This window comes from Euprymna scolopes, chromosome 11 (assembly GCF_053919585.1).
Source record: "Euprymna scolopes isolate OS-2025 chromosome 11, ASM5391958v1, whole genome shotgun sequence".
Taxonomy (NCBI): domain Eukaryota; kingdom Metazoa; phylum Mollusca; class Cephalopoda; order Sepiida; family Sepiolidae; genus Euprymna; species Euprymna scolopes.
In genome coordinates this window covers 45208683-45234765 of record NC_136492.1, presented here as the reverse complement: position 1 = coordinate 45234765, position 26083 = coordinate 45208683, and the positions used below count along the sequence as shown (strand labels likewise).

General features: G+C 31.8%; 1 protein-coding gene across 2 annotated transcripts in view; it reads right to left on the bottom strand.

Moving 5' to 3' along the window:
* LOC145287850 (coiled-coil domain-containing protein 39-like) overlaps positions 1–26083 on the bottom strand; it is a 2493216-nt gene that overhangs the window by 2066430 nt on the left and 400703 nt on the right. For both annotated transcript variants that reach the window (XM_080135726.1, XM_080135725.1), the window contains exon 7: positions 16839–17030. In XM_080135726.1, coding sequence (XP_079991852.1) covers positions 16839–17030 — 192 coding nt within the window. The remainder of the gene's footprint in view (positions 1–16838; positions 17031–26083) is intronic.

The window sequence follows — 26083 nt, the reverse complement described above, 5'->3', positions numbered from 1 at the left end:
GTTATCACGAGTTAAACGATTCTTAAATGACGTGACTGCAAATTACTTTCTCAGAAACATGAACAAAGTGGCTTCTTTCTTTTTACTGCTAAGAATCAGACCATGGAGACAATATTTACTCTTTGTACACGAATAATAAATTCTATTCATATCTTTGTCAATAAAATGCCATAACAGACGAGATGACAATAAAATAGGAATAGAAAGAAATGTTTCTAAAAATCTAATAAAAATATTCAAAAAAAAAAATATTTTCAGTGTTTGGGAATTATTTTTCGTTATAGAAAATTAAGCAATGATTGACATTAATTGCTAGACATCTGCCAATTGGTATGTACATCCAAACTAATAAAACATCAAATTAAAAACACACACAAATAAATCTATACAAGTATGGTGTTATTTAGAAGCTGAAGTTAACATGTAATAAAAAATAAAACGTCATTTCTATCTATAGAAAATTTTCAGAAACTTCATTTCAAAACAAAAATTTTCTATGAGAAAATCAAGAAAGGGTCCCTTGCTACAATGCATCCATTCAATCTGTGCATTTAATGATAAAAATGCTATTTACAAATGCAAAACATTACAAAGATGAAAATCTAATTTCAAATTTAATCATGTAAGATTGACTGATGGATAGAACCACTTATATAGATAGTTGGAAATATCTCAAATAAGATGTATCCATTTAATCTGTGATGAAAATTCTATTTAAAACCAAAGTGTGACAAAACAACAATATTCAAAGCCTCTTGGAGACTTAATGATCCATCTAAAATAATTTCTGTGTTTGAAAAAATTTATTTTCTGTATCATAAAGAAGAATTGGTTAGACTAAAACACCTTTAATAATTTAAATAGTAAACAATTGATAAGGTTTAGGTAAAAGCAGTTTTAAAATGTAATCATGTCTTATTTGTTGTCGTTAATATGTTTTATGTAGAAATATGTCATTTTAATTACAATGAAACATAACACACTAATATTATTATTGCAATCAGTATACAAACAAAACAATAGAAAAACAATAGAAAATGTGGAAACTTTCGAATAATATCCTCAGTATGGCAGTAACACAAATAGCTACAAAAGAATTATTGTTTCAGGGTGTAGAGTGGCCATTTTTAAATATTCAGATAAAACCTTTTTATATGATAGTCGAATGGTAACAATGCTAAAGGCAATATAAACAAAACGAAATTTTTCCAAAGGCGATTCATCTTATTCATACGATTCTAGCTTGTGCATGGTGCTTTCACAGAAATGAATGAAAATGATTAATCAATACTTGCCCATTTTATTTTTAATGAAACTAAAAACATTTTTCTCACTAAATACGAATGAATATAAATATCCAATACATCAGTGAATGAGTCATAATCAACATAAGATGTAATTACAAGAGAAAATCTTTTTGGATATTTTACCAGTTTGAAAGATAGACGAATAAACCTACAAATTAAAATGTAAAAAATAACGTTAATATATTTTGAAGCTTCAAGATGATTTTTTTTTTTATTTCCTTTTAATAAAAACTAGCTAATTGCAATAGATATCTAATAAAGCAAAATATAAGAACAATTAGTGTTTACGTTTCTATTAATATCACTTAGAACCGATTGGCAACTTTATCTGGGTTTAAGTATAGCAAAAGATAATATTATTTACTATAATTATTTGAATGAGAATGATATAACAGCTGATAATTCTAAGGTAACAATACCAGCCACAAGAATCAATGTGGCATGATGCAATTATTTACTACGTAAGTACAGAGTGTCCAAAAAGTAACTGAAGGGTTTTGAACTTAAATAAATTTTTTTTATGAAATCTTTCTGTAATTTAAACACAATCTGACTAAGACATTGGGAAATGTTTTAAAAAAATGCAAAATTCAAACATTCTTTATTTATGAAAAATAATATCTTTGAAATGTTTCCTATTTTCAGCTCCGCATATTTGTGTTCTTTCCAAAACATTATTCCTGACAGATTGCAGAATCTCTGGATTGTGATTTAACTTCCTTATTTCATTCCTGATGCTTTCCTTCAATTCTTGCAGAGTTTGGGGTTTGTTAATATAGACCCTTTCTTTAAGATATCCCCACAAGAAAAAATCAGGGCTAATCAAGTCTGGGGAACGTGGTGGCCATTTGACATTGCCATAGCGAGAGATAATGTTGTTGCCAAAGAAGCTCCATGGTGTCTCTTGCCATTGCTCCATCTTGTTGGAACCATATTCCGGAACTATTTTGAATTCGTGGGCGTAAGAAGTCTGCAATCATAGTCGGATATCTCTCTCCAGTAACAGTGACAGAATTTTCGTCTTGATCTTCAAAAGAATATGGTTCAAATATCTTCTTCTCCATTACTGCACACCATACAGTGCACTTTATGGGATGCAACTGCTTTTGATGAATTGCCCTTGGATTTTCAGAGCCCCAAAATCTGTAATTTTGTTTGTTAATGAATCCATTCAAATGAAAATGGCCTTCATCTGACATAATCAACTTTTGTAGAAAATTAGGGTCATTCCGGACCAATTCTTGCATTTGAATTGTATATTGAACACTTGTTTGAAGATTTTCAGACTTCAAGTATTGAACAAGCTGAACTTTATAAGCAAAGGGTTTTAAACTGTGCAGAATATTGTGTAGTGAGCTTCAACATATCTCAAGTTGTGTGGAATCGTCGTTTCAGGATGCTGCTCCACGCTCTCTCACACTCTTTCCTTATTTGTGATGACATTTCGAGGTCTGCTAGCTCACAGAAGATCAAGTATAGCTTCTTGGATTTCAAATCAGCGCACAATGTTTCGAATTGTGTTGTGACTTGGTCTATCTCTTACATGAAAATGCTGTCAATAAGCTTTTTGAGTCAAAATAATTGACCCATGATTTTGGTAAAACAATTTTACAACTTGTGTATGTTGTTCAATGCTATACTTATTCATAATTTATTTCCAAAATATTATCTGTAAAATATCTGAAATAGAGAAAAAAATAATTATTAATGGTAAAATGACAAAGATTTTCAACCCTTCAGTAACTTTTTCAGCACCCTGTACTATTAGTATATTGAAACACATTCGTATGCACTTCGATGTGTGAATAAAATCATGGTGGGTTGATCTACAATTGCAAGTGCAATTCTGGAATGACTGGTTCGTATGTTTCAGCATAAAACTAAACACCAGAAAAACTGAGAATTTAGTCAATGGGAAAAATGAGCAAGAGAACATCAATAGATGCTGTTTTAACATGACTTTTACAAGATTAGATAACAACAGTTCAATTAATAATTTAATGACCAAACGATACGATAATTAGGCAATTTATTTTTAAAATCCTATTTTAAATAATAATTTAGTTAAAAGAAAAGAAAACTTTTAAAAAAATGAAAAAGAAAAAAATAGACTTCCGGGCAATGCTGAGTATGGGGTTAGTTATTGAGTCTGTGCAGCATTTTATGGTGAATATCTATTATTTTTTTTTGTCTTTACTTTTGTAACAAAAAAGCAAGCTAAACATAATAAATAGAAACTATGTAGAAGTAATAAAAAATGCATTAATGGCTGAATCCCAACAGTTTTTACATGCCTCTCTCTATATTTTGGAGAGAATTCCTGTCTCAGTTTGATTTTAAAAAGGATTTTTATTGTCATACAAGCTGAACAAATGGATACATCTTATTTTTGGATGTCTCCACTCATTTCTATCAGACCTTCTATTCTTTGGTCAGTCTGTCAAGGCTCTATACTTCCATCAACCTATCATGCTGAAATTTATAAATAGTGTTAATTTTTAATTTGTATTTGATTTGATTTGTCAGACTCACATTTGAAATGATATTTCCTTTCGTCTGTCATGTTTGAGGTTGATATACCATTTTCTCGGTCTGTCACATTTAAAATTGAAATAGATTTTCATGCTTCAGTTTTAATTAAAAATTTGTCTCTCATGCTTAAGTTCAAAAAACAGAGTTTTTTTTTTTCGTCTATCATCCCTTGTTTTCATTAATTCCTAATTCAAGCTAATTATTATTTCGTATAAGCTCATAATCATGCTCATAATACAATTTAAACAATGTTTGGGTTTGCTGCGAAGAATACTGAAAGTAAAATCTAAACAAATGAAAAAAATTAACTAAATCAAAGATTTGACAAAAATAGAAAGGTTCAGTTTTCTCCCATGGATTCGCAGATGATTACATTCCTTCAAGCATTTTGATATCATTCATCACCATAATAATATATAATATCATCATGAAGTTACATGAAATGATAAACAAAAGAAAACGTTGCCAAAAGACATCATTGAGAAAGGATTTATAGAATATTGCATGAAGAAAGATGTTTGTTTCCCAATTTAGATTTGAAGAGTTGAGTGCAAAATGTGTGGTAGAGAAAGATAAAAGTTAAACAAAGCACTGCGATATTTCAAGTTCAAATAAAATTCTATTACCAATTTACCAAAAATGGAGTATGAAAAGCAAAACATCCCAAATATTTTCAACTGAAATTTTGGTCTATAAGGTATATTATGAAATTGGAAAAAATGTAAACGGTAAGAAAATAAATGAATAGAAAGGAGATAAGGAAATTAGAAAAAGAAAGAAAAAAGGACACGAAAACTAGAGAAAGAAAGAAAAAAGGAGAGAAGAAAGCTAGAGAAAAGGGGACCAACAGGGGAAGGGAGAGGAAAGGGGGGGGCAACAGGGAAAGGAAGAAGAAAAGGAGCCAACAGGGAAAGGAAGAAGAAAAGGGGTCAACAGGGAAAGGGAGAAGAAAAAGGAGAAAAGGAGAAGGGAGAGGAAGGGGAAACCAGAGAAAGGAGAGAAAAGAACAAGAAACAGAGGAAGGGAAAGAAAAGGAGAAGAAACAGAGGAAGGGAAAGAAAAGGAGAAGAAACAGGGGAAAGGGAGAGAAAAGGAGAAGAGACAAGGTAAGAGAGAGGAAGGGGTCAAATAGGGGAAGGGAGAAAAAGGGGCCAAACAAGGGAACGGGAGAGGAAAGGGGAGACACATGGGGAAAGGAGAGGAAAGGCAGGACACGTGGGGAAGGGAGAGGAAAATGGGGGGGAAAAAGGGAAGGGAGAGGAAAATGGGGGGAAAAAGGGAAGGGAGAGGAAACTAGGGAGAAAAAAGGGAAGGGAGAGGAAACTGGGGGAAAACAAGGGAAGGGAGAGGGAAGAGGAGAACGGGGAAAGTAGAGGAAAGGGGAGAACAGGGAAAGTGAGAGGAAAGGGGAGAACAGGGAAAGTGAGAGGAAAGGGGAGAACAGGGAAAGTGAGAGGAAAGGGGAGAACAGGGAAAGTGAGAGGAAAGTGGAGAACAGGGAAGTGAGAGGAAAGGGGAGAACAGGGAAGTGAGAGGAAAGGGGAGAACAGGGAAAGAGAAAGGAAGGGAGAAAGGGGCAGGAGGAGAAAGGGCCAAACAGAAAGGAAAAGAAAGGAGGTAAACACGAGAAAGGAGAAGAAAGGAGCAAATGGGGGGAAGAGAAAGGAAGGGGGAAACAAAGGAAGGGAGAGGAAAGGGGCAGCAGGGAGAAGGAAGAAGAAAAGGAGCAGAGAGAAGGGAGAAGAAAAGGGGAGCAGGGGGAAAGGAAAGGGGAAACAGGGAAGAAAGGAGGCAAAAGGGAATGAGGAGGAAGGGACATGGAGGAAGGAGGGCAAACAAGAAGGAGGAAGAATGAGAAAAACGAGAGGAAGGGAGAGGAAGAGTGAAGAGAAGGAAAAAAGAGGGAAAAAGGACAGGTAGAGAAAAAAAGGGGAAGGAAGAGGAAAGAGGAAAGGGGAAGAGCAAAGCGAGAGGAGGGGGCAAAAAGAGAAAGTGAGAGAGAGGCGAGAAAATGAGGAATCAAGAGGAAAGGAGCAAAAAGAGGAACCGAGAGGAAGGCAGCAAAAGGGGAAGTGAGAGGAATGGAGCAAAAAGTGGAAGCGAGAGAAAGGGGGCAAAAGGAGGACAAAATAGCCACAGAGATAAAGTCAGAGGTGAATCAGACTATGAGAAGTACAGAAGAGGAAGGTGTAGAAGTGAATGATGGAGCTAAAAAGGAAGGAGAAAACGGGAAGAGAAGTGAGTGGAAGGGGAGAGAATAAGCAGAATGCATCTGGAAAGGAAGGAGAAAAAAACAGAGAAGTAGAAGAGTAAAATAGTCGATGGCGACAAGAAAGCGATTATGGGGTGGTGAAAAGAGAGCCAAAAGAACGCAGAATGGCAGGAGGAGGTGAAATGAAACCAATATAGAAGGCAGAAGCAAAAGAAAAGCAGGATAAAAAAATGACTGCTATAGCGGATAGTTGGTGGCCAGGTATATCATTGTTCTACTATTATAGCAATAATATGTTGATCAAATGATGTAAAAACTGATAGAAAATTTATTTTATTGCATTCTAGACTAAATTCAATTTAGAAATTAAAACGAGTGATCAATTTATCTGGGATCATTTCTTTTATCATAATCATCATCATCATATTTGGCTTAATGTCCATTTTAAATGTTCACATGTATTGGATAGCATTTAAAAATTGATTTCCAAACCATTCCATCTCTCACCAGATCATTATCCCACTTCTTAATCTTATCCTTATTACCTACTTTCATGTTTTCCTTAATATTATCCTATAAATTAAACTTGCTACTTCAACTATTCTCCATATACTCAAAAAATTAAAAACTCATTTCATTGAAATTTATATGTTTGATTTTTAAGAAAATGTAAAGTTTACTCAATTATAAAATCACGATATTATAAACAATATCTTTAATTGCAAAAGTTGATATACTTCCTTCTCATTTAAAAATAGATCAATTTCCTGTTCAATTGAACGACATTGTATTATTTTCCAAACTTCTTGGCATTGCAATCAATTTTAAAACAACATACTTGAACCCTGCTGGGCTACAACCAATAATTTCACCAACTAACCTAACTAAATTAAATGTGTCAAGTATACTTCATGATACAATGGAAGAGGAGGTACAACTAATCGGTTCTAACCATGTACTGTCAAGGAAAATAGCCAATACTTTGAGCCAGTAAACTTGATGGATGGCCAACAGATATGACCTCATCTAAGATGAACGCTATAATTCCGAAAGAATGAAAATCTGCTGATCTGTCTCCATTTATCAATCGCCGTCAGTTTCCTCTATCATATGCTAAAAAGATTATGTATGCCTTGTTTTATGAACCTTAAATTAACCCTTTGCGGATCAAGTATCTTAAATCTATTATTAACTTACTGTTCCATCAATAAGAATAATGGCAGTTTTCCAATTTAGAAGTTTCAAAAAAGATGAAACTTATTTTAAAACTAACATGTTCTTATACCATCAAAATATCTTTTATATTATCTACTTGAAATGTAAATTATGCTGTTTTCCAAGGTAAGGCCGAGAATCTAACTACCATAGCGAGAAACAATATGGAAGTAATGTGTAATGGAAGTCCTAAAGATAGATTTAAATTTGATTAGCTCAAAACAAGATCAATTCTGAAAAGTATAGAAACATATGTGCAGTATAGAAAAGTATAGAAACATATGAGGTTTTGTCACATTGAAAGAACAGATGAGAGTTCTTAGGTTAGGAGATGTAGTATAGTTGAAAGAAGAGCTAGGTCAGTTAGCAGAGAAAGACCAAAAACTATGAGAAGTGATCAAGATGGATTTGATAGAAAGAGAAATAATGATGAATTAAAGGCATTATATTCATCATTTTGAATAAACATGTATCAATGCCATGTTTTAAGAAGTGCCACATTTACTCATAGTAGATCAAAAATAGCATGTTGTAAATTCATAGCAGGTTTTGTAACTGTTTCAATGCAACAAAAAAGGTTTGGTTTTTGCATCAGAATTTTGCAATGCATGAAACATGGATCCACTACACTACTCAGTATTTAAATTAGTAATCAGCTGAGTGAGAAAGTAGCATATGAAATCCGCCCAAAGCTACTAAAGATGTAAACATCAGCAGACAAGTTTTTGTCCTTCAAGTTTTAAGATGCATTAAGGTATTTAGTTAATCGGTTATCTTCAGAAAAGAACAATTCAGCTAATATTAAATAGCATTATTGTGTATTGGAAGGAACTAAAAAGAAAAAAATCAGCCTTAAAGGAAAAAGTCCTCTTTCGGCAAGAGTATGCACATTATCATAAAAGAGCCGAATCAGTGACAAGTAATATAGTTTGTGTCCTGCGATATCAACAGCAGATCTGCTGACTGAAATGTCACATAGGATCAGTGAATTTATTGACGAGGCCATTGATATGGTTTGACAAAGATCTCCTTCATAATATTTCAAGCTATGCAATATCTGGAAATATCCTCTCAACCATCAAATCCTTTCTCTCTGATAGGTTTATAAAAGTAGTCATCGATGGGCAAACATCTAAAGCTTAGAGTATCAATGCCAGCATACTTCAAAGATCAATCCTAGGCCCAAACCTCTTCTTGATTTTCATTAACAATCTCCTAAATCACATTCTAAGATTATTCATAGACATTTATGCAGATGACACTACTCTCTATGACAATATTTCAAAGGCCAGTAATGGTCAAAATCTTTCTGGTTCCCTTTCTTTTGACCTTGAGCGTGTGGTGCTATGGGGTCGGGGGGGGGGGGGGGGCTGGTTACTTTTAATACATCCAAAACAAAGCTTTTATTTGTTCACCACTATGGCTCTGATCCCCACTTAGCCCCAATTTAAATAAATGACTCTCACTCTGCTTTGACAAGCTCCTGAGGCTGACCTTCACTCCTGACCTAAAATGGAAGACTTATCGATGCCTCCATTCAGTCTCAATAGACAATGGATACCTTTTGTAAGGGTAGTTACCCATGTATTTGTAAGGCAAGGGTTACACAATTTCAAACCACACTATTCTTGAATTGGCATTGTGTGACTCTAGTGGCAATAAGTGCTAGATGACTGGAAACAATGCCGATATATGCAGAGAACACATACAGCACCTGAAATTCTCAAATGGTCACTCATTTTAGTACTGACCAGGCTCAACGTTGCTTAACTTTGGTGATCTAATGAGAACCAGTGTGTCAACGTGAATTATATCAAATTCGTTATGAAGGTTCTTGGAAAATGATTGGATCATTCTACTATTTTAAAAAGTATTTCACTCCTGATACAATCCTCAACCTATAAAAGGGCCAAATATGTCCTAAGATGGAGTACTGTTGCCACATCTGGCGAGGTGCTGCTCAGAGTACCCTATCTTGCATTGCCATGGTCGGAAATCAACTTCGAAATCTAGTGATTAATGTCCTCTTCTCCTTATTGCCTTTTTCTCACAGAAGAGACGATACTAATCTTTCTTTACTTTATCATTATTTTTATAGCAGGTGCTCAACTGAGCTTCTATCTTTGCTCCACCTAACTCCTGTAAAATGTTTATAAAAAAAATCGTCTCACTACAACCACTGTCAATAATCTTTCCCTCTTTCTCTGCGATTAAAAATAAATAAAACTTCCATGAGTAAAGTTTCTTTCCTAAAATTATCTGTTTGTGAAACAACACCGAGAAATTTCTCAACTCACTACAACATAGCCGTTTTCAAGTATAATGTAAACAAATCGTTGTTGAGCCATCCTCTTTAATAACCAATTTCTGCCCAATTTCCGCCATTGTTACCAATCATCACCGAGTTGTTTCACAGTGCACTTGACACTCAATAGTCCTTATCTTTAAGTAGCCTTTGACCATAAGCGATGACTGTTTAGTAAGGAAAAAACATTTAATCCCAATAATGGCAAAACTATATAAAAATTGCACTTCCAATTACTTCTGCACCCATCCTATCTTCCAGATATAGCTTCCAGTGCCGGTTGGTTGTTTTTGAATTAAAAAAAAAATGTACTAGGCAAAGAGCTTTGGCGCCAATGAAGATGTAATATTGAAAGTTAAGACTTATTTTGAGGCCAAAGACAATTCGTTCTACAAAGGTATTGAAGTGCTGAAGTCAGTGTAAGAGACTTGACTAATAAAGTGGAATTTTGCTTCAAAATTGTTGCTTTATTGATTATGTCTGTGCTTTATTGATTATGTCTGTGGTTTATTTATTATGTCTGTACTTTATTGATTATGTCTGTACTTTATTAGTTATGTCTGTGCTTTATTGATTGATACATTAGGAGATTTATTCAAACTCTTGTTCTTCTTTTGATAAATGCAAAAATGTTCTGGCTTTATTCAGATGCCTGTCATATAAAATAACAATCCCAGAAAATGTTTGAGTAAATTCTTTATTAAGTCTATTAAGATTAACTCTCCTCATTCTGATGTTTTTGCAAGAGGAGATACTTCTGATATTTCATCCTTGCATTTACGCAGGCTCCATTGAAGTATTTCATGTCCATTTTGCTAAGCAAATTATCAGAGTTAACCCAATGCAGATATCATTCGGTAACTTTATTCTTCAATGTTGCTCTAAATTATTCCAAATTCATTTCACAGAGTTTAATTTTGCATTTCTGTGATAGGATTGTGCCATTTATCGAAAATGATTATCAAAAGATATGTACAATATAAAATTCTATATTTTCTTTACATTCATTGCAAAAGCAGAAGACAACCATGTTGAGCATAAAAGAAAACTTGAAACTTTTACAGATAGACAGGTGAGATTCAAGTCTTTAAATAGAACATTGCTTTGAAAAATAAATAAAAAGGTAATAATATTAGCTGTAGAATGGGTGTTACTCTAGCCTAAACCCTCTGGCTGTTTCAGTAGTGTTCTGAAGTGTTTTTAATTTCTCCCTTTATTTAAAATGGTGCAAGGAAAATGGAAAAGAGTCACTATTGAACGTAACAATAAAGTGTTACTGCACATATGAAAAAAATTGGCTTAAATTGTCAAGTCCAACTCTTAAAAATTATTCAAAATAGAAATACAATCTACTGAATAAACAAACAAAATACTATCTACCATCTAGCTCTAATAATTCTTTTAAAATATATAATTTTTTTTGCATATCTTTAATAGAAATCTAAAAAAAATTAACATTAACTCTATTGAAAACTTATAATGTAAGAATAGTTTTGTTAATTTATCTTTTTTAATACAAGTCTCTTTCATTAATTTCTGTTAATATTTACAAAATTTTTGCATGGGCGGAGAATGTGCGCTATAATTCATTATGGAGAACGTGTGCTATGATGCATGATGGAGAACATGTGTTATAATTCATTATGGAGAGCGTGTGTTATAATTCATTATGGAGAGCGTGTGTTATAATTCATTATGGAGAGCGTGTGTTATAATTCATTATGGAGAGCGTGTGTTATAATTCATTATGGAGAGCGTGTGTTATAATTCATTATGGAGAGCGTGTGTTATAATTCATTATGGAGAGCGTGTGTTATAATTCATTATGGAGAGTGTGTGTTATAATTTATTATGGAGAACGTGTACTATGATGCATGATGGAGAACGTGTACTATGATGCATGATGGAGAACGTGTGCTATGATGCATGATGGAGAACGTGTGCTATGATGCATGATGGAGAACGTGTGCTATGATGCATGATGGAGAACGTGTGCTATGATGCATGATGGAGAACGTGTGCTATGATGCATGATGGAGAACGTGTGCTATGATGCATGATGGAGAACGTGTGCTATGATGCATGATGGAGAACGTGTGCTATAATGCATGATGGAGAACGTGTGCTATAATGCATGATGGAGAACGTGTGCTATAATGCATGATGGAGAACGTGTGCTATAATGCATGATGGAGAACGTGTGCTATAATTCATTATGGAGAACGTGTGCTATAATTCATTATGGAGAACGTGTGTTATAATTCATTATGGAGAACGTGTTATAATTCATTATGGAGAACATGTGTTATAATTCATTATGGAGAACATGTGTTATAATTCATTATGGAGAACATGTGTTATAATTCATTATGGAGAACATGTGCTATAATGCATGATGGAGAACGTGTTCTATATTGCATGATGGAGAACATGTGCTGTAATGCATGATGGAGAATGTGTGCTATAATGCATGATGGAGAACGTGTTCTATATTGCATGATGGAGAACGTGTGCTATACTTCATTATGGAGAACATGTGCTAAAATGCACGATGGAGAACATCTGCTTTGTCATCACTGGGAGTGAGAGTAATACTTTTTTTAGAGGAAAAAATAACAGGCACTTCCATTGTAGATCTTTGCGATAGTGATGATGTCACTCCTAGGATTGAATCTAGGATTTTATTATAACGAATTAATATGTCTAAAATGCCGATCTATAGGTATATAAGATATTGGCTAATAGTGTAGACACAAAAATTTGTATGTGGCATGTGTTGTTGTAAACCTACAGTATTTTGGTTCAGAGAGGAATTTCTGCAATGAAATTATTATATAGAGGGATTAGTAATGCTTCTAGTATTTCAGGTTTTCATTTAATATTGGTCTGTTCAAGTATAGATGTGTTGCCAACTAAAATTTTCATAAATTGGGACAGGGGACAGGAATGTTGATTATTCAAATGACGCACTGTTCTCAGAGCGATGCATGGTTAATCTCCTCGACGAAGTGGTAGTAGTCAAACATATGTATATGTTTTCATCTTTATTGCCGGAGACACAGTCTCCAAAATAGCACCTGAATTCATAAACTAAATTAGTCCTATCAAGCAACTCGGTCAAGGGGGGAGAATATTGGTTATAAGGTTAGAAGCTTTAAATTTATTATAGTAAATGGTTCATTTTATTTTTTTTGTTAGGGTCTATGAGTTGCACATTTTTTAAATAATTTTTTTACTTTTTTGCTAGCACTATTAACCAATGATAAAAGGGAGACAAATAAATGAAAAAATAAAATAATTAATCAATGAAAAAATAAAATAATTAATCAATGAGAGAAAGAAAGAAAAGAAAGAAAAAAAGTATATAAATTGTTCAAAACCAGTTAGATTAATTTATCCCTGGCGATGAATCCTGAAGGACTGGAAAGTACTCGGACTTATGATAAATATGGTGATTACCTCACTATTTGTTCTCTATCACATCAATACTATTTTTACGCCAGCAGTTCCATGTAATTATCTTCCTATAAAATTTAATGCTATTTCTTTAATGTCTTATCGTTTGTTTGTAAATAAAAATCTATTTACTCAATTTTATTAATAATTATAATAAAAGTACTGAAGACAATATTCTGTATACAGAATGTCGTCTTCAGTACAATAGTATTTGTTGATACCAATTATAAATGCATATTAATTTATTATAAAATTTAAAAACAGTACATATGCCAATGAGCCATATCGAGTTTGATCTGAGAGACAGGTTGAAAACAGGTATATACGGAATAAGCATGAATTGTTTTGAAGTTATAGAAACAGTATTTATTCATTTACATTTATTATTTAGGCATTATTATTTTTCATTTGTAAAGAAGGTAAGATAAAATTTTAAAAAATGATAAGCATATATCAATTTTTTTGTTTTTTTATTTGTATATCTAAGTAATGAAATCAAAAGGATGTAGTGTTTACCTGATATACACAATCTAATATAAATACCAATATATATAAATCCCAACCAAATAAAATAATCCCATATAAATACATTAATCCCGACCAAATACAAAAACCTCAATACGCAATAGAGAGTAGAGCTTATAACTATTTTCGCCTTTCAAATAACCTTGAGAGAATTTTCATGCAAGCTGAAATATTATGCGCAGTTTGTTTTATATTTTTTTACATATCCAACATTTTTTCACTTGTTTTTCTTGGCAATTTATGACTATAATAAATTGCAGTATCACTTCATGCCATAACTAGCAAATTCTAGCATTGCTACAAATATAATTTGCTGATTTCTTTCTGTCCTCTGATGAGGAGAATATCAAGAATAGCATTCTTGTAAACTCCGCGGAATAAGGACCTTGTAAATTGTTTTTTGGAGTATTCAGTCGAACAATAAATAAATACAGTTTTACTTTTCTTTCTCTTATATATATATATATATATATATATATATATATATATATATATATATATATATATATATAGCCACATACAAACTTATGAGAAATATTATATATATTTTTTATCATCATAAATTATTTCAAAACAGCAGTATAATAACTTTCTTGAAGGCAAATATATTATTTTTTTAAATGGAACGTTACCCTCATGTCTCTTTTGAAGTATTTACTTTGTTTTCTTTTCATCACAAACTCAGTTATCAATTACACAATTTACAACTGAACTGCAAGTCAAATGACCCAACCTACAAATTTGCAAACTAAACCATAGCCTGTGTGTATTATGCATAAAATAATCAAACAGCAAATAAAATAAAGTATTTTAAAACAAACCATTATTCTGATATCGATTTTTAAGGAATTACCAGTAATATATTCAGCACGAATTGCTGGAATCCGAAATCAAGCAGCTTTTGAAATCATCAGTCGATGCATTTCATAGCTTGTCATGGCTAATTTCATATCGACAACACATCAATTAATAATATAATCATTGATTAATAATCATATTGAACAGATGAAATCAAAGCATGTTGAACGTTAATAAATATAAATATCAAATTTTTACAATTTCAAAAATCAATCATCTGAGAGTTAATTAAATTTAGTATAATTAACTTTCAATAAATTAAAAATATTTGATACCTTATCACTGACTTTTTCCTTCACTTTTTTTATATACTATAAAGTATTTTTAATATACAATCAAATAAAAACGCTTTGAAGAGATCATTTTTTTTTACTTTTGTGCTGATTTGAATCCTAGAATAATTATATACATAAATGATAATCACCAAATGGCTGGCCATATTGTTTTTCTTTGGTTTTGAAGTTTTAAAATAACATAGCTTTAGATTAATTAACTTGAAATTGTTTTTAATGATTTCAATTTTGAGATATGCTACTTTCGCAATCATTTTGACCACATAATAGTGTTTTGTCTTTTTTTTTTTAATAATTTTAGTTTATCTAATGTATGGTCAATTTTCAAACAGTGTATTGTGGTTCACACTGATAGTATTTCATATGGACCTTCATGTTGTGACCGAGTCTGAGCAGCCATCTTCTGGCCTCCATAGTCATGATTTGACAGCATAACTTGGGATAACTGGAGTAATACCGTGTTGGATATTCATATATTAATTTATTTAATTTTACAAACCATATTTTCGGCCGGGTTGGTGTAGGGAAAATTTTGGTGTTACTACGGTCATGGAGGCAGAGTGCTAAGGGTGGCATGTGCGAACTCGAAACCCGACCGATGGGACACAGAAAGGCGACAAATCATCAGGTTCGATCGCGTCTTAATTTGCATGAATGAGACAATATAAGGCCAGCAGTGAAGAGATCGGGATCGAGTTGAGTTCTCGAGAACCGGACTGAACGTGTTAGAGCGGAGAATGTTGCCAAGAATCCAGTCCAGGTTTTTTTTTTTTTTTCTATTAGAGTTGGTTGATTGTATAATAAATTCCTAAAACTTTTCAATCACATTTCCTCATCCAGACAGTCTTGAGGACAAAGGCTACCTCCAGGCATATGTCTACAAACTACTGTTGCTACTCACCAACTCACTATTCAACTATCTAAAAATCTCTTTTCCTTCTCACTCACAGCTTGACCAATCAGCAGCTTTGCTATACTTCAGACTTCTATTGATCATATAAAAAAAATGTGCCAAACCTGATTTACATGCTTTAAGAATTGGGAATTTAGATTTTATTTAATCAAGTTGGTAAATAATATAAAAATTAAATTTTAATGCACACTAAATTCAATAAATAAAATTATCAATGATTACTCTGAACTTTACATTTTCCTTTCAACTGTTTATGGGAAACATACCAATAGGAAAATAAAATTATATCCTCTTTGATCTTTGGACGTCAACATTAATGGCACTGTTTATATATGTGCATAGAAATGGTGGCACTTAGATATAAATCATACACAGCTGACTGTAGCTAACATTATCTAAATAAATTAAGATGAGGTTTTTTATATATATCTCACTATCAAAACGGGTTACTGTATTTAAATCAATAATACAATTGTATTTTTAAATATGGTATATATAGTCGAGAACAAAGCCACAAATACAGTTATTAGTATGCTTCATTTACATAACGATTTTTAAATACTTCATAATAAAGTAATGTTTGGTGCTATTCACTTATAATTTTATTGTCCTATTTTTCCTCTATATATGCAATATTTTCATCAATATTGACTGTAATTAAAATGATTTAATCAAAAACAGGATAGATTACAGAAAGATTTCTTAGAATATTATCCTTATATATTTTCAAATAAGTTAATTTGAATCAAAGTAATTCGACAAAACATAAGAATTCATAAGCAAAGGGTGAAACTGACTAATGACTGATTGTTCACTCTTTCTGTAAATTTGAAAAATGAATCCCCCATTTCCCTGCATACACCACCGCTCAGGCGAATTGATTTTCTCTTTTTTACAGTTTTATTTTATAGATAAATAATTTTATATAAAAATCATCAAAATATGAATAAATGTAAAAGTATTTATGTTGTGTTTCCAACAAACTTATATCTGAAATATTTATTATTTAACATTTTTATTTCAAGTAGCCAAGTTTGCAAAGCAATAGCGGTCTGAAAAAAAAAAAAAGCTGGTAAGTATATAAAATTCAGATTTTGCAGTATAAAGTATAGAATCAATATATACAGAATAACTTATATGTTAATGATGTACGATGAAAAATTATCTTCATATAAATGACAATGAAGTAATATAATCGGCAGATGTAAGTACAAGTTCTTACCTCATCCTGAAAGTTGTTCTTTTGGGTTTCTGCTTCTTGAAGTTTAATACGAAATTCTGCGGATTCTTTTTCAAATACAACAATTTTGTCTTCCAATTGCTTACAATTCTCTTTCTCACTTTGGCTAAAAAATTTCTTCTTTTCAAGTTCCACCTTTTTCTTGTTGATCTCCATTTTCAAAATTTGCAATTGCTGAAGAAAAAAGAAAAAAAGAAAACGATGGTGTATTGTGTAGAGAAGTGGAAAGTAGACATTTAAGTGACGGCCATGTTTATTTCTGTAATGCACTTTTGTACCCAGTCAATAACATCATAGTGATTTTATTATTAGTTTTTGTTTTGTTTTTGAAAGTACTATTCATTATTTTGTTTATACTATTCATTTTTTAGGATGGGAATTAATAAGATAATCAGCATTGAGGAGCAGGTAAAGTGACATTAATTGAAATAAGTTTTGGTAAATTTCTATTTTTTAACATCTATAATTTTCTGCAAATTAATGAAAACCCCTGTACTGTTGATTTGAGTCCTGAACTCCTTATTAATATTTCTATTCTTATTTATTAATTTCTATAATCTTATACTTATTATTTTTGCTAGCCTAGGAGGATGAAATCATGGTGAATGAACATGTACAACACTGACTTCCAAATAAGGAGATAATGACTGAAAAAATGGTATTATGATGAACGCCACCCTATAGAAAGGAGGAGTTAATGCATGGGAGGAGGATATAAAAACAGAACAGATAATATCCTTTACCTCCCTCTGCAAAAAAATGAAAAATGATCATGAAAGGATGGTACCATAAGAAATAGAAAATACCTGGAAGGCTCGGACCCATACAAGGAGAAAGTAATTCCTGGGTAGTGTCATAGCGACAAAAAAGACACTTTAATACTACTCACCCGACCTCCCCTGCAACGAAAAAGGGAAAGCATTCCCTTGGAAAATAGTCTCATAAAAACAGAACATATGTTACATCCTTCCTCAAAAGAGGATGAAATACCTGGAACGATTACCTCACCCTCTTCAAAAAGATAAGGTAATGCAATGATAATGGATTAAATCATTTTTTTTAGTATTCATTTAAAAATATCTAGTCATCAAACATGAAAGTGTAGTATCTGTTCTTAGCATCCCAATGACATAAGATGCTTTAATATCAACGAATATACTGTATATATATATCTATAATATAAAGCTGAATGTGTGTGTGTGGTCACAAATAGGTTCCTATATGGTTGAATATTTAAAAAACATTACATATGATAGAAGATGTATCGAGACACAGGAATGGGTATGTTTGATCTAGCAGAACGGTGGTTCATTAAAATTGTGGGGTCTGCGTACGAGCCTGGTCCACAAAGTATGGAAATAAAAAGTTTAAAAATTAAAAAAAAAAGTTTACAAGGGTTTTTGATATAGATGTACATAAGAATACTTTGATAAGTATGTTTTAACTTAAATAGAGATGGTATAAAATTGTGGGGTCTGCGTTCGCGCCTGGCCTCCATAGAATGAAAATAAGCTCAAACTTTAATAAAGACTTTTCATATCTATTTGCGTAAGTATACTTTGACAATTATGTTTCAGTTTAAACAAATATGGTACAATAAAATTATGAGGTGTTCGTTCGCACCTGACCTCCATAGAATGGAAATATGTCACGAAGTTTAACAAAATTTTTTAATATAGATCCACAGAATATTGTGATAAGAGTTTGTGTGAACAGGTATGGTATAATAAATTATGGGGTGTATCTATTTTATTTTTACTTTCATCATATTTTGCTTGGGTTTTGATACCCCCAAATTCAACCCAAATTTACAACCCTTCCTTTTCATAACCTATCATACTTTTATAAATCAGAGTTCATTTTCTGTAGGCTGTTTTTGAACCCAGTCAACGACGGGTACTTTTGCTAGTATATATTATATATATATAAGGAAATATAACAATGTTAAATAGTAGTTTATAAAATAAATACGCAATTAAGGTTTGAAGTTTACGGTATTATAAAATTCTAAGTTGTATTATAGAATTGCATTAACACAGCTCGTTTGTATATTATTGTATTTATGATAGAAAAAATAGCATCTATTTATTTAGATATGTTACCTAAAGAGGATTCATCAAAGAATCGAAAATACTTATAATACATTTGAAACTTTTATTAATCTTTTTCATTATGAAATAACAAAGATTGATAAAAATTGGAAAAAAAAGGATTTAGCTAAATAGAATTCTATGGTGTTTAACAATGTCTGCTCTATATAATTTGAAATACCATCGTTGAAATAAGAGAATACATGGTCACAATTCAGTAAAAGGCTAGCCTAAACGTTAATGTAAAATACCCAGTTACGACAAAATTCAATAATTTAGGACTATACATCGAATATAATATAAACATCAAACATGAGACTTCATATAGAAACGTTGTTTTAATTTGAATTTTAATTATATCCTCCAAAACATTAACATAACTAATCTAGTTAGTTCGTTTCAAATATAACATTTTTAGATCACATTTTCTATTTAAATTTGCTCAAATATATATATATATATATATATATATATATATATATATATATATATATATATATATACACACACACACACATTTTTACATAACAAAGAGTAAAATTAGACTCCAAGATTTTAATAATAACGCCCGTGACGGTCTTGTCATTTGAGAATGAGAAACGTCCTCTTTGCATCAGTGAGCTTTAATGAAGCAGGAGAGAGCTGTCTCTCTAATCATATCAGCCAATGTCTGGCCACCATAAACTTGTTGAATAGAATATGTAAAAGCTTCAATCTTATGCTATGTTAGTTTGGTCATTTTGTTTTTCAGTATATCAATCCTTTTCAGGATATTTAATGCCGGCTCACATCATTTTAGAAAAGTTTTTATGCTTCAAGTTCTATATATCTAACTATTTATTCATGGTGTTCGGTTAGGTTGTTTTGTAGAGGAAAATTGTTTGCGTTTATTACTTTGTAGAACATGGTTGAGTTTTGCAAAGAGAAGGGAAAAGAAACATCAATATTTAGTGCATTTTAAGTTTGGAAGCCAATATCTTAAGACAGCCTGATTTGGTAACATGATGCATGCTATGTTATGAAAAGAAGAAATCAAATGTTCCCAACAAGATGATGTCAAAAAGTAACATAGATCAATAGTTTGATAAAAATTAAAGAAACAAAATTAAGAAAGATTTGCACATTTAAAACTATTTTCTATCTCTTGCAACAAAAGAGTGCTTTTTTTTAATAAAATAATATGAAAAGTTACATAGAATTTTTTTTATACATTTGTGAAATATTTTCTAATCAAGTCTTCAGAGTAGCTTACACATATCGTTTTCTTTGTCTCAATAGTGCAAGAGCGTTGCATAAAAACTCTTATCTAAAATAGATTTTTAATATAAAAATAAATTAAAAATTTTTTGATTAATATGCAAGAGGTAAAGAGAAATTAGAATCATCTTAAGAGAATACGAATTTAAATGGGCTTTACATTCTATCAAATGAAAAATTCTACAATTTAAGCATATAATCTTAAAAGAATGTTTAAAAGCTACAAAATAAAGAAAAAGATATATAAACTAGCTGAAATACTCGCTTATAGCAAATTTCTTACATCTTGTGCTTCTGCATCTCAACTGGAAAGAAATATTTTCTTATTTTAAAATGTAATAATAACACAAAAAGAATAAATTTAAATCAGTAAATCTTTTATTAGAATGCAAGCAATAATATATTGTTTCATATCATTAAATAAATAACATTATCGATAATTAAATTATTCGTCAAATTAAAAGTTCAAAATATCAAAGTTTTTTTGTTTTTTTTTTACATAGGCGTCACCACTTATCAAGACCGATAGGCCACTCAAGGATAAGGGTTAAAGAGTGTAGAGTAGTCAAAAGGACAATATAGTAATCAATAGTAATGGAAGTTCGGTAAATTTGTTAACTTAAGTGGAACGGCTCATCAGAAACTTGTTCACGTTGGACGTGAAGACAACCATATTATAGACAGCTGGAAAGCAGGAAAACGGAAGACAATTCCACAGGCGTGCAGTTCTAAGAAAGAAGCTTTGATCATGGAATCTATGTTTACAGATAAAGAGTGGGGAAAATTATTGATAATGTTTTCAGCTAGTCTAGTGTTTCTTGTGAAAGTTTGGCGAGGGGGAACCATAGATTGAAGCTCAGTTGAACACTTTCCATGAAAATAACGATAAAGCAGAGACAAACTCGCAACATCTCTTCTGTGAGATAGAGGTTGCAGCGAAGAGAAAAGGACATCTCCCACCAGGCCACGAAGTCTATTTTGAACCCTATCAAGGCAGGACAAATCTTTTCTAGCAGATTTTACTTACACTAAAGACGGATACAAGCTATTTTGGCAACAGGTGGTTTATGCATTAGTTTTTTTATTGAATCTTTTTTCCACTACGAAATTAAATGTTGAATTTTCCCAATTTTTATGTGAAAAATTAAGTATTCGTTAAATATACATAAAAAAATATACTTGATTTCTTGTGAAGTGTCTTTGAAAGAGAGAATTATCAGCTTTATTGCTCCTAAGGTCATGGTGTCATTGAGTGTAGTATTTCAGTAAATGTATCAATTCTCCATTAGAAAAAAAACTCCAATCAGTAGTTTATTCCAGACAATCAGAGACAGTACTGACAGTATAAAAATTACAACACAATATCTTTCTTACTCTTTGAGCCTTTTCTTATACACCTGTGTATGTTGCAACACATTTTTGACAAATAGCGCACATATCAAAAGAGACTTTCATAAACTTCTGTACCCCAACGAGGCACACACATAAAAGCGCAACAAACAAATGTGCATTCTCTCTAACAAAACAAAGGCATGTTAATACACACACAACTTCCTTCCTATTGCATTTACATATGCATAAACATACATGGCGGCATTTGTAATAAACATCTATACTCAATTTCTCACATGAAAAACATCTTTGTTTTTTTAATTGCATTTTCACCCCAAACAAGGCACAGTGCCACTTTGATGTAGGGGGATTACTATTCAACTCAGAAACTATTTGGCACATTCTGTACTCTTATTCCGGGCGAATATATATATATGTGTGTGTGCGAGTACTCTTTTCTTCCCTATAAAATGTTACAAGAGAAACATTTCCATTTATTTCTAATTATTCTGTGATTATATATATATATATATATATATATATATATATATATATATATATCCGGGTTATTACATTGTTATAATTACTATTTAAAAGAAAAATATCAAGGACTTGAATGCTAACATTGATCTTTAATTGATTGGATTATGCCTTTGTAGCTTCAATTACGTCAATTAAAAAAAAATATATATTTAAAATTCTATAAATGTCCAAAGAAAATGGATAAAATCTAATTGAAAATATTGACAGCCAACTTTTAAAGTTTTACATAATTTAGCTAAAAGCATAAACAAGAACCATAAACTTCAAATAAATATCAATAACATGTAGCCATCATGATAAAAACGTTTTTCAATCTAATTTTTATGTTTACTTTATTAGTAAGTCAACCAAAAGCAGTTTTATTAAGAATTAATATATATTGTTCTTGGAAATTATATATGAGAGAGAGAGTTACAAAAGCAACATATCTTAAACGTGCACATATTTTGATCATTACTTCAAGAATATATATGTATGTGATGATAACTAAAAGCGCATATTCCTATATCAAATCTGTTGCCAAGGTTGTTGGAAAAATGATGTAGTCATTTTAACGCCTCAGAAAATATCTCATTCACCTACGTGTCTAAGAGGCAGATATATCCTAAGATGGAATACTACTGTCATATCTGAGGAAGTGCTGCTTGGGGCACTCCTCCTTGTTTTGATAGAGTACAAAATCGATTTCACAATCCAGCAGAGAATGATCTCTTCTCTACAGCTCCTCTCTCACAGAAGAGCCGTTATTGGTCTTTCTCTACTCTATTGCTATTGTCATTATAGGTTCCCTGTAAACATTCACAGCAAAAACTCGCCTACCTAGGACCACAGCGAAAAGCTTTCTTTTCTCCCTCTGTGTACCTAAAACCAAACAGAATTTCCATGAACAAAGTTTTTTCCTTAGAATTCCTCATCTATGGAACACAACATGGGACTGCTTCCCTGTTAACTGCAACATAGACGTTGTCAAATTCAATGTCAATGAATGCTTGTTAAGTCGACCTTTTAAAGAATCATATTTTGCTCATTTCACCAATCGTTTCCAATCCTCTTATGGTATTGTTCATCAGCCAATTGACAATCTTATCATCCCTTATCAACTACATCAGAACTTATGTGGATTTTGCTTGTGGTCTGTTTGCATACAATAGAAGATGCCATTCATTTAAACAGAGTTAGAAGACACGAGGAAAATTCTTTATAACATTGCAAAGAGATACTATCATCGCCTAAAACAGTCTGAAAACTCCAGAAAAATATCCTTTATGATGCCCTAAATGCACGAGTAACAAAAGGATACCATCCATTAAAACAAAGAATATAAATAACTTTGGGTCACAGGTCGTCTATGTTGACAACAAGAATGTTGGCGATGTGTGTCGATTATCTGAACCATGTAAATTGTCCAAATAATGTTTCTTCCTATTTTTTTTTTTTTAAGAAATATATCTGATGAATAAGCCACTAAAAGTGCGACAAAGACATAATTTTGTTGACTTGTTAGTTGCAAATGAAACAATATTTTAACAATTTTCCTTTTGAAATGTAATAACTGATTTTGGAATTTCAAAGGTATTATATTACACCACACACACACACACACACACACACACACACACATATATATATGACGAAACATTTAGAACGGTAGGGTTCAGTATACTACTAAAACTTATCATCTCTGTCCATACTTTGTTGACATATTATCCAATAAAACAGGTGGAAGACATCAGTAAGATTTTATCATTTCATAATGGAACGATGTCATCGATAAAATAGATTGCAGACATTGAGAAGATTCTTTATCGTTTCATAACCGCTAAAGTAATAACAAGATGATATTATCCTTTAAAACAGAAAGGAGACAACCCATTACACAAAAGATCATAGATCATCTATGTGGACAATAACGATATATATATATATATATATATATATATATATATATATATATATATATATAGCTGAACGTCTCTGTGTGTGTCTGGTCACGAATAGGCTCCAATATGGTTTACTATTATAGAAAACTGATCACATATAATGATAGAAAATGTATCGAGACACAGGAATGGGTATGTTTGATCTGGCATAATGATGATTCATTAAAATTGTGGGGTCTGTGTTCGCGCCTGGTCCACAAAGTATGGAAATAAAAAATTTAAAAATTAAAAAAAAACGTTTATAAATGTTTTTGATATAGATGTACATAAGAATACTTTGATAAGTATGTTTTAACTTAAATAGGGATGGTATGATAAAATTGTGGGGTCTGCGTTCGCGCTTGACCTCCAAAGAATGGAAATAGACACAAACTTTAATAAAGACTTTTCATATCTATCTGCTTAAGTATACTTTGATAATTGTTTCAGTTTGAAGAAATATGGTATAATCAAATTATGAGGTGTCCGTTTGCACCTGACCTCCATAGAATGAAAATATGTCACAAAGTTTAACAATGTTTTTTTTAATATAGATCCACAGAATATTGTGATAAGTGTTTCAGTGTGAACAGGTATGGTATAATAAATTATGGGGTTTATCTATTTTATTTTTACTTTCATCATATTTTGCTTGGTTTTGATATCCCCAAATTCGAACCTATCTCTTTATAACCCTTCATTTTCATAACCTATCATACTTTCAGAAATCAGAGTCCATTTTCTGTAGGCTGTTTTTGAACCCAGTCAACGATGGGTACTTTTACTAGTATATATAGATAAATTATTCATTTACCCCAACACACTAGTGTTTGATGCTAACTCAGTCATCAGTTCAGTAGGTGACAATTCCGGCCAATCGGGAGATTCAAACTCAGCCAGGAAGCCACTTTTGATTCTATTTGTAAAGCATTTGCTCTGAGCCATCAAACAATTGCCAGGAGAATGAAGAAAATTAATGATTAATAAACGCTAAACACAGGCGAAGACATTAGGCAATCTAGAGTATTTGAACTACGGAAGTTGTGAACGTTGTATAAACTATACCTATTTACAATGCCTCCCCACAGGACAGAGTTAGACACCAGGGTCGTTTTTTAACGTGAAGAAAAGGTACAAAAATAAAAAATTGTCTCAGTCGTGAAGGACTGCTCCTTCACCGAGAGAGAACAAGAAATGGAAGTGCAGCATCTGAAGAACAGATACTACACTTTGAGATACATTGAAAATGAACAAAAAAACTTAGGCACATGGCCAACTAAAAAGGGGGGATTGTGGGTGTCGTTGGTCATCCTTGTCACTCCAAAACTAAACAAAATCAAAAGTTTCTCCCAGCTAGTATCTTTCACCATAATACCACATTCACCCTTTCATACTGGGGGACATCCTACTAAACTCCCAATTTTTTTAAAAAAAATTTTATTGACGTGTAAAAACAAAACAAGATAACAATAAAAATGGTACAATGATTAACTTGTGTCGAGGGTGGGGAAAAAAAAAAAAAGATACTACACTTTGATCTTGACGAACAGGACAAGTAAGTATTGTATAAAGAGTAATTCAGTAGTTGAGTGCCTCAAAGTTTACACTTCCCAAGCAGTGCCTATCCTAAAGTATTCTTAAAGGGGCTGGATAATTACAAGAAAATAAAGATTATTCATATTTATACATATATATATGAATATATATATACATATATATACACATATATATATATACACATACATATATAAATACATATATATATACATATATATATATATACACATATATACACATATATATATACATATATATATATATATATATACATATATATACACATATATATTGTCAAGAACTTTGCAGCTAATTCTACTCTTTGTGACCAAGACCGCCAACCCCCAATATTTCCTCCTGTATCAGAAAACACGCTATGTGATATTCGTATATCTGTACGTGATGTTGCGAAGCTAATCAAAAACCTTGATTCGAGTAAAGCAACTGGCCCTGACGGTATTCCAATTATAGTACTCAAAAAACTTCAACCTGAACTAGCGCCCATACTTACAAAACTGTTTAAACGTTG